At 17.2% G+C, this 12,515-nt stretch overlaps 1 protein-coding gene across 1 annotated transcript; it reads left to right on the top strand.

Moving 5' to 3' along the window:
• Window positions 1–4,691: 4,691 nt before the first annotated feature.
• Window positions 4,692–4,910, top strand: CORC01_14097 (uncharacterized protein; the record flags this gene model as incomplete). The annotated part of the gene is made up of 1 exon (XM_022625708.1): window positions 4,692–4,910. A coding segment is annotated over one exon (219 nt), but the record flags the coding sequence as incomplete, so codon positions are not given.
• Window positions 4,911–12,515: the final 7,605 nt, after the last annotated feature.

The following is a 12,515-nucleotide window of genomic DNA, read 5'->3' as shown; positions in this document are numbered from 1 at the left end:
TATGTAAGCAGTTTTGCTTACATAATCAATATCTATATTAATCTACATTTTCCGTAGATTAATATGATATATAGTTTGCTTACATAATATTGTTAAATAAGGCAAATAAAGAGGTAAACGTATTTACTATTTTAACAAAATACGATATTACGGAGATTAAAAATACCGATATTATTTTAAAAATCTCGTAGTTACGAAAATATAATTTATAAATAGATTAAAAAACCGGCTAACTTTATTAAATAGACTTAGTTATTAAACGACCTAAAAAAAAAGGTTTAAATAAATTTTACGTAATACTTAATAAATAAAAATAAATTAAATATATTATTTTTATTAAAACGATAGAACTTATTAAAATATTTATATTTAATACGGACGATCGAGGATCAGACTTATTTTAAATTATATTTAAAAAATACCGGATTTATATAAAACTATTTGTTTTAAAAAAAAAATAGGATTATTAAAATATAATAGTTAAAATATAAAGATCGAATTAAAAAAAAGAATATAACCTAAGTTCTATTTATTATATTTTATAAATTAATTTAAATATAACGAACTTAATAAGTATATCGATAATAAATTTAAAAAGAGTTATATTAAACTATTATCCTTTTTAATAAAAATATTAATTTTTTTCGTACCTAAAAAAAATAAAAAAAAGCTTAGACTTATAATTAATTATAAAAAATTTAATAAAATTATTAAAAAGAATTACTATTTATTACCTTTTATTATAAAACTTAAAAAAATATTATACAGAGCCTAATAGTTTACCGTAATAAACTTTAAAAAAGTATTTAACTAAATTAAAATTAAAAAAATAAATAAATAAAAAACAGTAACGTATATATATAGCAAGTCGCCCATCATAGCGAGTCGCCTACTTTCCTTTCCTTCTACACCTTCCATCTTAATAACTATTTTTCTTTACGTACAATTATAAATTCTTCTTTAAATAAAAGTCGTATTATCCTTATACTTCAAGCTATTAAAAAAAACCCAAATTTATCTATACAAAAAATAGCCTCTATTTATAACATCCTAAAAATAACACTTCGCGACCGATACGCTAGCCTATTACTTTAATATAAAACTTATACGAATTCAAAAAAGATAATTTTTTTAAAAAAAACCGTAATTCTTAAATAAGTTATTAACCTAATTAATTAAGGATTTCTACCGCGATTTAACGATGTATAAAATATAGCCGATTACTTCTTTACTAAACGCAACGCGACGCATATCGAACCGCGATAAATAAAAAACTTTATACGACGCTAACTATAACTAAAAACGCGTTTTTAATATAGAATCGACTATTAAAAGGCATTAGCTAAGGATTTTATAATTATCTAGGCTTAGTTTACCTTCGTACGAAATATAATTACGAAGTACGGAATATACGATCATAATATCTATAATTTTAATAAAACGGGCTTTTTAATAGGAATACTTTCGTACGTAAAGGTTATTATAACCTTTAATCGTTATAAAAGGCCTTATATAAAGCAGTTTAGTAATCGAGAATAGGTTTCTATTATTTAAGGTATATATACGGATAGCTAAGCGCTGCCTCCGTACGTTATTATAAAAAGCAAATATCACCTCCTCTCGTAGTATATTAATAGCTAATTCCCCCCCGAATAGCATATCTACCCTAACGAAAATAGATAAATTATAAATAAAATCGGTTTAGATTAGTTAAAACATTTTAAAAAATATATAAAGTCTCGTACGAAGGGTATTAAACGGCTCCTAATCCTTAATAGCTATAATAATTATAAATCGACTAAATTCGATAATTATTATAAAGAGCGTAGTATTATCGCTCTTTATATACCTCCCTATTTATCATATAAGCTTTAGCTTTTTAATATTAATTATTTTAACCCGCTAAAGGCTTTATATAGTAAAAAAATTAAAAAAATAATATAGATATAAATTACGTATATTACTAAGGACGACTTCTTTCTTACTTTTAAAATAGCCTTTTTTATTTTAATAGGCGAAGAAAACGTACGAATTGGTTTTAAATAGGCTAGAATTATACTTTTTAACTTAAAAATAATTATTTCCCACCTAGATTTCAAACCAAAAACGCCAACACTATCTAACTTACGCCTAAATAGCCAGGGCTCCTAGGACCTAAAAACACTAACTATAGTATATAACGTCGTACGAAGCTCTATTTCATTTAAAAAACGAATTTATAACTATTAATATAGCTCACTAATATATTTATACGAAATTATTAACTTATAAATTAAAAATATTAACAAATTAATATATAAATTAGCTTTTATTAAAACTAAGTGCTATAGGCTTCGTACAGTAAATAAAATACTAAATAAACGCCGGAGGGCTAAAAAAACATAACTACGTCTTAAAAGCTCACTTAATACTACTAAGGCCGAGGTAATCCAAATAAAAAAGGGGGTTATTAATATTAAAAGCGAAAATATATATTAAAAAGATACTCGTATAAAAAAAGTTAAATCGCACGAGCGGTAATATAATAATTACAAAAAAACTAAATATAATATATAAATATATTAAATAGTTTAAGAAACTTCTAAAGAAAAGGCTAATAAGTAGTTCTAATTAATTTCGTACGATATAGCTTAATTAACTTATATAAATAGTAAGAGGGTATTTAGAAGTAGGCGACTCGCTATAATAAGCGACTCGCTATATATATACGTTATTTTAAACTTATAAAAAACTTTATAAATACTTAGTTATGCCTTTCGGACTTATTAACGTACCCGTTATATTTTAAATAATAATTAATTACATATTTAAAAAATACGTTGATATTTTTATAATTATTTATTTTAACGATATTTTTATTTTTTTTTTTAACTTTAAGATATATAAAAAACATATTTATATAATATTTTAAAAATTTTAAAATATAAAACTCTTCGCTAAGCTTAATAAATACGAATTTTATATATAAAAAATAAATTTCTTTAGTTATACGATTATATTAAAATAAATTTATATATAAATATTTAAGGTAATAATAGTTAAGGACTAGTTTATACGTATTAACATTAAAAACGTATAGTTATTTTTAAAATTCGTTAACTTCTATCGGCAATTTTTTAAAAACTATATTAATATTATTAAACTTTTTAATAATTTAATAAAGAAAGATATAATTTTTATTTAGGATAAAAAATATAAAAAAGCTTTTAATAAAGTTAAAGACTTAGTTATTTCGGAATTAATAATTATAATTCCGGACTTAGAGAAACCGTTCGAAGTCGAGATTAACGCTTCGGACTTCGCTATAAAAGCTATTTTAAGATAATAAGACTAATAAAGAATATTTTATTTTTATATATTCTATTTTAAAACGTTTTATAAAATAAAACTAAATTAGTAAATTTACGATAAAGAATTAATAGTTATAATTAAAGCTTTTAAAAAATAAAAACTATAGCTTTTAAAAATTAAATACGAAGTTATTATTTATATAAACTAGAAAAACCTTATAAATTTTATAATAAATAAAAATTTAAATAAATGATAAATTAGATAGAGCGAATTTTTATTAGAATTTAATTTCCGAATTATTTATTAAAAAGGTTTAGAAAACGGTAGAATAGACGTTTTTAATAGACGACTTAACTACGAAATTACGGTCTTTAAAGAAACATAAGTAATTTTTAAATATAACGATAATAGTAATTTTATATTTATTATAAAACTTTTTATAATAGTTAAAAGAGTTAATATTAGCCTATTTAAAAAAATGATTCCTAAGCTTATTATAGAAATTTATAATACTTAAGTATATAGTTACTAAGGTATTATAAAGATATAAAAACGGATTCGTTAATATTATAATAAAACCGTTATAAAAATAAAAATCGTTAAGGCTATTAAAAACTATAATATTTATAAAAAAAATAAAAATAGCCTTTATAAACTTTATAAAGAGCTATAACTTTTATTGGTATTATTAAAAATATAATATTTAATTTTTTAAGACTTTATTATTAAATTATTAAAATTTAAGGAACTATTTACGAATATATAATATAATAATATTTTAGTTATCGTCGACCGACTTATTAAATTTACTTATTTTATATTATATAAAAAAATAAATAACATTAAGAAATTAATATATACTTTTTTTTAAAATAGTTATTATTAACTATAGTTTACCTAAGGAAATAGTTTCCGATAAAGATAAGCTATTTATTATTAAGTTTTAAAGATTTTTAATTTCGTAGCTTAATATAAATTATAAACTATCGACCTCTTTTTACCTATAAACTAATAAATAAATAGAAAAAATTAATTAAATTTTTAAAATATACCTCCGCTATTATATAAACTACGACTAAAATAATTAAATAATATTATTATTAATAACCTAGTTTATATATAATAACGTAATTAACGAAAATATAAAAAAATCCCTTTTTTATTTTAACTACGGATTTTAACTAACTATATATAAAAAAGTATATAAAAGACTATAGGTTATAAAAGCCGTAATAGACGTAAATAAATTTAAAAAGATTTAAAAAAAAGCCTTTTTAAATTTCGAATTTATATAGTAGCGAATAAAAAAATACGCCGATAAATTAAAAATTAATAGATTAATTTTAAAAAAAGGAAATAATATATATTTTTTTCGCTATAATATTAAAATAAAGCGACTAAACGATAAATTAAATTATAAAAAACTTAGACTTTTCGAAATTATTAAAAAAGTTTTATTAATTAATTTTAAATTAAAACTTTTAAATACGATACGATATTACCCGATTTTTTATATTTTACTTTTAAAACCGGTATTTAAAAGTTTATATATTAAAGATCGTATTATCGTCGAATTTAATAAATTAAAATATAAAATCGAACGAGTTATCGACCACTAAACTAAAAAAAGATATAAAAAATATCTTATTAAATAAAAAGATTATGGATATAAAAATAATATATAAAAACCCGTTACGAACTTTTAAAACTCTTAATAGCTTCTTAAAAATTAAACTTAAATTTAGAACTTTTAACTATTACGGTATTTTAATCAATAATATTAAAAATATTATTAGTTTACGCCTCTTAAGCTATTAAAGAAATATTCTTAGTATCTTTAAAAAATTCCTTTAATATAATATAACTCTTTTTAAATATTATTCGCTTTTAAAAATAAAAATATTTTAATTTAAATAACGACTTATTTAATTTAATTTAAGCTTTTTAATAAACCTTAGCCTTTTTTTATAATTCTATAGCTCTTTTTTAAAACCGCGACTTTTTTATTTATTTTTTATAATTAAAGCGATCGGATTTTATTATTAAACGATTTATTATATTTATTAATCGGGACCTATAAAAAATAGTCCTTAAAAAACTTATAAATATAAATAATATTAATAAAAGTATCGTATAAAATACCTAGATAATAATATATTCCGTAAATATTAAAATTAAAAAGAACTAAACAATGAATATTTTAAAAACGATAATTCGAGTATAATATTATTTTTATATTTTTATTAAAAAAACGAATAATACGTAATAAATAGCGACGAGATATAATTATTTACGATTTCGATTTTTTAATTCGATTTAATAGAGTGTTAATATATTTTAATAAAAATATTTAACGATTCCTTAATTTAAAAATGAATAACTTATTTATAAATTTAAAGACTTAATTTCCGAAAGGAAAAGTTAATATTACGATTTAATACGTATTATTAAACTAAAGCCTTACCCTATAAAACCTACGGCGGCTATTATATTATATATATAATAATAAGAACTTAAACGGCCTTTTTTAAAATAAAAAAATTATAAATAAGTTATATAATTATAATCATACGATAAAATAAAAAACGAACGCTTATAAATAAATAAAATAAATAATTATAAAAATATAAAACGAACGATTGTTTAGTAAACGGTTAAATAATAATAAATAAAATATTATAAAAGATATATTTACGATTAGGACTTATATATAAAATAGCCTAAGTTAAATTTAAAAATAAACTTCTATAGCTTTTTTAATAATTAATTCTTATATTAAATCTAATAATCGTTTTTAACTATTTTTATTAAAAATTTATTTAATAAGATTACGATTAATTACTAAAGCCTTATTTATTTTACAACTTATAAATAATAGCTTTACTAAAACTATTCTTACGACGATTATTGTTTACGAGTATCGTAGCCCCGACTTCTATTAACATAAACCTTATTATGACTAGCTGGCCGTAATATAAAACTGTTTAAATTAAATAAAAAAAACTTATAATAATTAAAAACGATATTAAAAACTTATTTATAAAATAAAGAATAAATATAAAAAATATTATAAAATAAACCTAAGGTATTAAAATTAATTTAATTTTTAATAATAAATTAAGTAATAATAAAAAGCTATCGCTATTATTTTTAAACGAGTTAAACTTTAATATATTAAAAATTAATATAACGATCGTTTTAAATTTTAATATAAACCGTAATACGACTTTAAATAAGTTAAGCTAAGCGTAAATAAAAATACTTATTTTAAATTAATAAATTATTATTAATATTTAGGCGTATTAAAGAAAGTAATTATATAATAATACGGACGATTTTAACAATAATTAAATTAATACGGCGTTATTATTTATAATTAAAATATATTGTAAATGAAACTTAATTAAGCAAACCCTATTTTACTATATAATTAATAACTTAAGTTATTAACCCGATAATTAATTTAAATTTATAAATAAACGGATTATAAAAGAATTTAGCGGATTTATTTATAATAATAAGATCTTATTAAACTAAACGTTAGTAAAATAGCTTTATAAAACCTTTATAATAACGGTTTAGGTAATTAATTTCTTAATTCAATTTAAAACGTAAATTAATTAGGTAATTAATTAATTTAAATAGTTTATTTAGTAAATTAAAGAGCTTAAATCCTTATTTAAAATTATAAATAAAGCTATCTCGGCTTTAAAATCTACGCTAATTAAAAAAATATTACTAAAAATAAAGTTATTATTATTTTTATAAACCTTTATTATGGTTAATAAATCGTTAGTAAAAATAAAGTTACTTAGCCTTATTTAACTAAATATAAACGTTAACTTGCGATTAATTAAATATAGTTAATACGGTTTTAATTTTTTTTTTTAAATAGGCCGTAAAGATTTAAGTTTAAAAGCGGTTAACGTACGGTAATTAACCGATTTAAATAAAATCTTTATTACGACTTAATATATATAATAGACTAAGGACTTACCCTACTATTCTACGGCGGCTACTTTGCTATATATATAATTAAATAATAAGAATATATATATTACTTTAATAAATTAGAAAAACTATAAAGAAATTACGTAATAATAAAAAAAACCAATAGACAATAAGTAGTTTTTAAATATAAACTAATAAAATAAAAATTAGTTTATTTTTAAAAAACCAACTTTATAATATCGGTTTTAAATATAAAAGAATTATTTAATAATATATAGGACTTATATATAATATAAACTTAAATTAGGCTTATGTTTATGATTTTTTATAGTTTTTTTAATAATTAACTTCGTATTAAATTTTAAGAATTAATATACTAGCGTCGTAAATTAATATACCGGCGTCGCTCTTATACCGGCGTCGCTATTCGGCTCCTTAATTAATTTAAAAAAATATTATTAATATAATTAAATTCTATTAAATATTTATAAAGTATTTTAACTTTTTTATTTTATTAATTTTTTTATTTTAAGGTTATATTATTAAGCTTCTAAATCTAATTTATACTATTTATTTTTAATAGCTTTTTTAATTAAAGTTAAAGATATTTTATAAAGCTAATTTTAAAATAATACTTATATTAATAAATCTCCTTTTTTATAAAAGCGATTATTAATTAATTACGGCCTCTTATTATTATTTAACTAACCGTTATTATTTCCCTTTTTTAAAAATAATTACTTAAGCGTTAATTAATTTTATAAAATTAATAATTTTTAAAAATAATATAACTTTATTACCGAGCTTTTAATTAATATATTATAAAATACGTAACTTTTTATAAACGATTATTTTAATATAAAGTTTATATTATATTTTATTTATTATGTTTTAAAAAAAATAACAAAAACTTAGTAAATTATTTTTTTATAACTTTTTTTAAAATATAGCCTTTTTTTTTTAATAAATAGTTTTAATAACCTTTTTATTTTACAATAAAATAGTTTAATAATACTTTTTAATTTATTTTATAAGTTATTAAGATTAATTAATAATTAATAATAGTACTTTTTTAATAATAAAAATATATTTATTAATATAAAAAAATTTAAAGTTTTTAAATTAATTTATTATTTTATTTACTTTTATACTAATCCTTTTTTTAAAACGAAACGTTTTTCCGAATTATAACTTTTTATTATATTTTAAATAACTATTTCTTTATTTTTATAACCGAAATTTTAAATTTATTAATTTTTAATAATTTAAAATAAACTTATAATATTTTTTTTAATTAAATTAATATTTTTATAAAAATTAATAAATTTAATATTATAAAACGAAATAAATATAAAGCTTAAAACCGAATTATTTAATATATTTTTTAATATAATCGATTTAATAAGCCTAAGTTTATATAAAATATTAATATTTAATAGTATAAGTTTTATAAATATAGTTATAAATAATAAATTATTACCGAAGTTTAAAAAGAAATAAATGGCTTTTACGTTATTATTTAAACTTTTAATATAATTAATATAATTATAATTTTAATTTTAAAGCTTTTATATATTTTTTATATTATAAGCTGATTTAAATAATTTAAAATATTATCAAAATTATAAGCCGATAAATTAAGATTTAAGTTTATAATATATGTATTATTATTTAAGAATAGTTTTTAAAATTTTTATTTATTTAACAAGAAATTTATAATATTAAGGCTTATATAAATTAAAAAGAATTAGTTAAATATTTACTAATTATAACGTTAATTAAATTATTTAATAAGCGAAATATTTTATATATAATAAAATAAGTAAACGACGAGCTAAACCGCTTTATTAACTTTATTTAGACTTTTTTTTATTATTTTTAAATATAAAAGCGATTCCTTTAGGTAATTAGTTTTAATAATATTTATAATATTAATTATTTTAAACCTTTTTTTTTAAATTATTAAATAAATTTATTTTAGATTTATTTATAACGCTACGTTTAGCTTTATTAATAACGAGAGATTAAAAAGTTTTTAATTTTTTTTAATAAATATCCGCTAATTTATAGATTAATATTTAGTCCGTTATTTTATTATTATTATTATAAATTACGATAACTAAATAAAGGTTATATTAAATAAATAGTTTTTAAACGTTTAGTAATAACTTTATATTTATTATATTAATTTTAATATTATATTTAAAGCTAAATAGAAATAAATTAAAGAACGTAGTTATAATAATAATAATAATAAGTTTAATAACGAAAAATATTAATTATTAATATAAATAATAACTATATTAAGTAATAAAAATAAGGTTTATATTAATATACTTATTAATAAGCCCCTTTTTTATATATATTATAAAGTCTTTAAAATATAAAAGCTTATTATTTTTATTAAAATTAAATACGTTTTTAAAAAAGCCTAGACTAAGCTTTATAAAAAGTTTAATAACTAACGCTTAATTTTTTAATACTTTTATATAATATATTTATTTTTAAAAATATTAAAATTTTAAAATTTATATTATTTTTAATATTAAGTTAAATAATAATAATATTAAGAGTTATTTTTTAAACGGTTTTAATTATTTATATTAATTTATTAATATTATATAAAATATAATTAGTAATTAAGAAATACGTTTTAAATAAGCTTATATTAAAAATAAAATATTTACGGGCCGGGAGTATATAAGTATTCGTTTTAAATATTTAAGCGAACTTTTAATAATATTTTTTTTAAAGTATTTTATATTAATTAAAAAATAATATCGGTTAATAAAGAAAATAATACTATTTAATAAGAGGCTATTCTTAACTTTTTTTAAAAACTATAGTTTAAATTATATTATTTTAATTAAATTAAGTATTTTATATTATTATAAAATCTATTTTAAAATAATAGATTTAGTTACTTTTAATAAATAAGAAGTATATTTTCGGTAGTATTTTTAAAAGACGTTTTTTTTAAATTTATATTAGCGATTTTTAATTTTAAACTTATTATATCTTTTTATAATAAGTTAAAAAATATAACGTAGCCTATTTTATTATAATTAGCCTTATTTAAAAAAAGTTAGTTAGTTAATTAAGCTTATATTATTTATAATAACTAAGGCGTAAATAGTAAATAATAAGGTCGTTTATTTAAAAGTAAAAATAAATCGATATTAACTAAGCTTATATAAAAGATATATTAATTAAGTTAAAATTAAATATTAAGCTTATTTTAATAATAAATAAAAAGTAAATTTAGCGTTTTTAATAAAAGGAGAATAATAAAGAATTATATAAATAGACGGTTAATATAGCTTAGTATTTAGAAAAAACGGAGTTAATAGGAAATAATCTATAATAATAATAAATTTTTATAATTATGTCGTAAAAAGTAATTAAATAATAAGCCTTTTTAAAAATTACATAATATTTATTTAAGATTTATAAAATTATAATATAAGTAACTTATAATATATATTTTTAAAATTTTTAAAGGAATTAATACACGGGCATAAACAATTAATACACGGGCATAACTCTTACACAAGCATAACAGCTATATACTATTATTAGCTTAAAAAAATACATAGACCATAAATATTTCGTCTTAAAGCGATAAAGGCTCCCTTACTAATATTTTCTTATCTTAATATATTTATCTAAATTATTTTATATTAAATTATATTATATTTATTTTTAGCTTTTACGTTTTCTATATCCTTTTATTATAATATATAATAAATAACAAATTAATATTAAATTTTATTAAAGCTTTATTTAAATAATCACGTTTATTAAGGGACGGCCTTATTATTATTATTAATTAATATCTCCTATTTATACCTCTTTCTTTAAATACTTATTTATAATACCTATTTATTAGCTTATATTTTTATAAATTTCCCTATATTAATTTTACTAAATTAATTTTTAATTTAAAATTATAATAAAGCCGTAGATTAATTACTTTTTTATTACTCTTTTTTTTATATAAACCTTATAATAATCGCTTTATTACGGCTTCTTAACGGATGGCCTCGCCGAGTTATTTTAAAAATTATTAATAACGTTTTCTTATATTAAGCTTTTAAATTATTATCTTTTTATATAATTAATTAATTAAAAATAAGCTATATTAAGTTCTTTAGCCTATTATAAAAAAATATAATAATTTTAAAATCTAAAATCTAATAATATAAGTTTTTTAAGAACGTTTCTTTTAATTTTTAATAAAAATAAACGTTTTATTTTATAAAAAATATCCTGATTATAAACCTTATATAAATTATATAATAATAAAAAATACTTAATTATATCGAAATAAAATAATCGTTTATATAATCTTTAATAAAAAGGGGCCGTAAATAATTATCGGTCGGTAATATTATTTTTATTATTTAGTATTACTTTATAATTAATTTTAAATATTTTAAAAAAATATATTTTAAAATTTACTTAAGTATTTTAAATTAATTTTAATATATTAATAAATAATTAGCACTTTATTTTTTATATAAAACTATATAAACAGTAATTTTTAATTTCGAATTATATTTTATATAATATTAATAAATCGATATAAATAACTTAGGTTATTAAAAAAATAATTTTTAATATTAATATTATTAAATTCGGTTTTTAAAATAACGTAAATATTAAAATTCTAATATTTTTAAATATAATAACAAGCTTATTAAGCTTTAATAAAAAAATATATCTTATAAAAATAATAAAATATTAACTATTAATTATCGAACTTTTTATAAAAATTATTTTATATTTTTTTAAAAATAATTTTAGTTTTAATAAAAATAACGAGCTTTTATATTATAAAAACTCCGTAATATATATAAAAAATTAAATTATTAATAAATTTATAAATATACGCCTAGTCCTCATTATTTAATTCCGTTATTAATATTCTTAAGGGCTTAATATCGTTTTTATAATCTAAACCACTACCGGCACCTTTTAACCGTTTTCCTTTTACTTATTTTTATTTAGTTTTAAATATAATATTAAAATTAATATAATAAATATAGAGCTATTATTATACGTCGGCGAACTCATAAGCTAAAACGGCCTTTATTTATTTATTATAATTAATAATAATAATATTTAATAAACGAATCGAATATTAATTAACTAATTAATAAATACTTTCCGTAAAGAACCGGAACCTTTTTAATCTCTTGTTATTAATAAAGTTAAATACTATATTAAAAATAAATTTAATATATATCTAACTAATAGCTTAAAATAATAAA

This window comes from Colletotrichum orchidophilum (genome assembly GCF_001831195.1).
Source record: "Colletotrichum orchidophilum strain IMI 309357 chromosome Unknown Scaffold_238.1, whole genome shotgun sequence".
NCBI classification, from domain to species: Eukaryota; Fungi; Ascomycota; class Sordariomycetes; order Glomerellales; family Glomerellaceae; genus Colletotrichum; species Colletotrichum orchidophilum.
The sequence above is the reverse complement of the archived record's forward strand: the minus strand, read 5'-3'. Positions and strand labels throughout refer to the sequence as shown.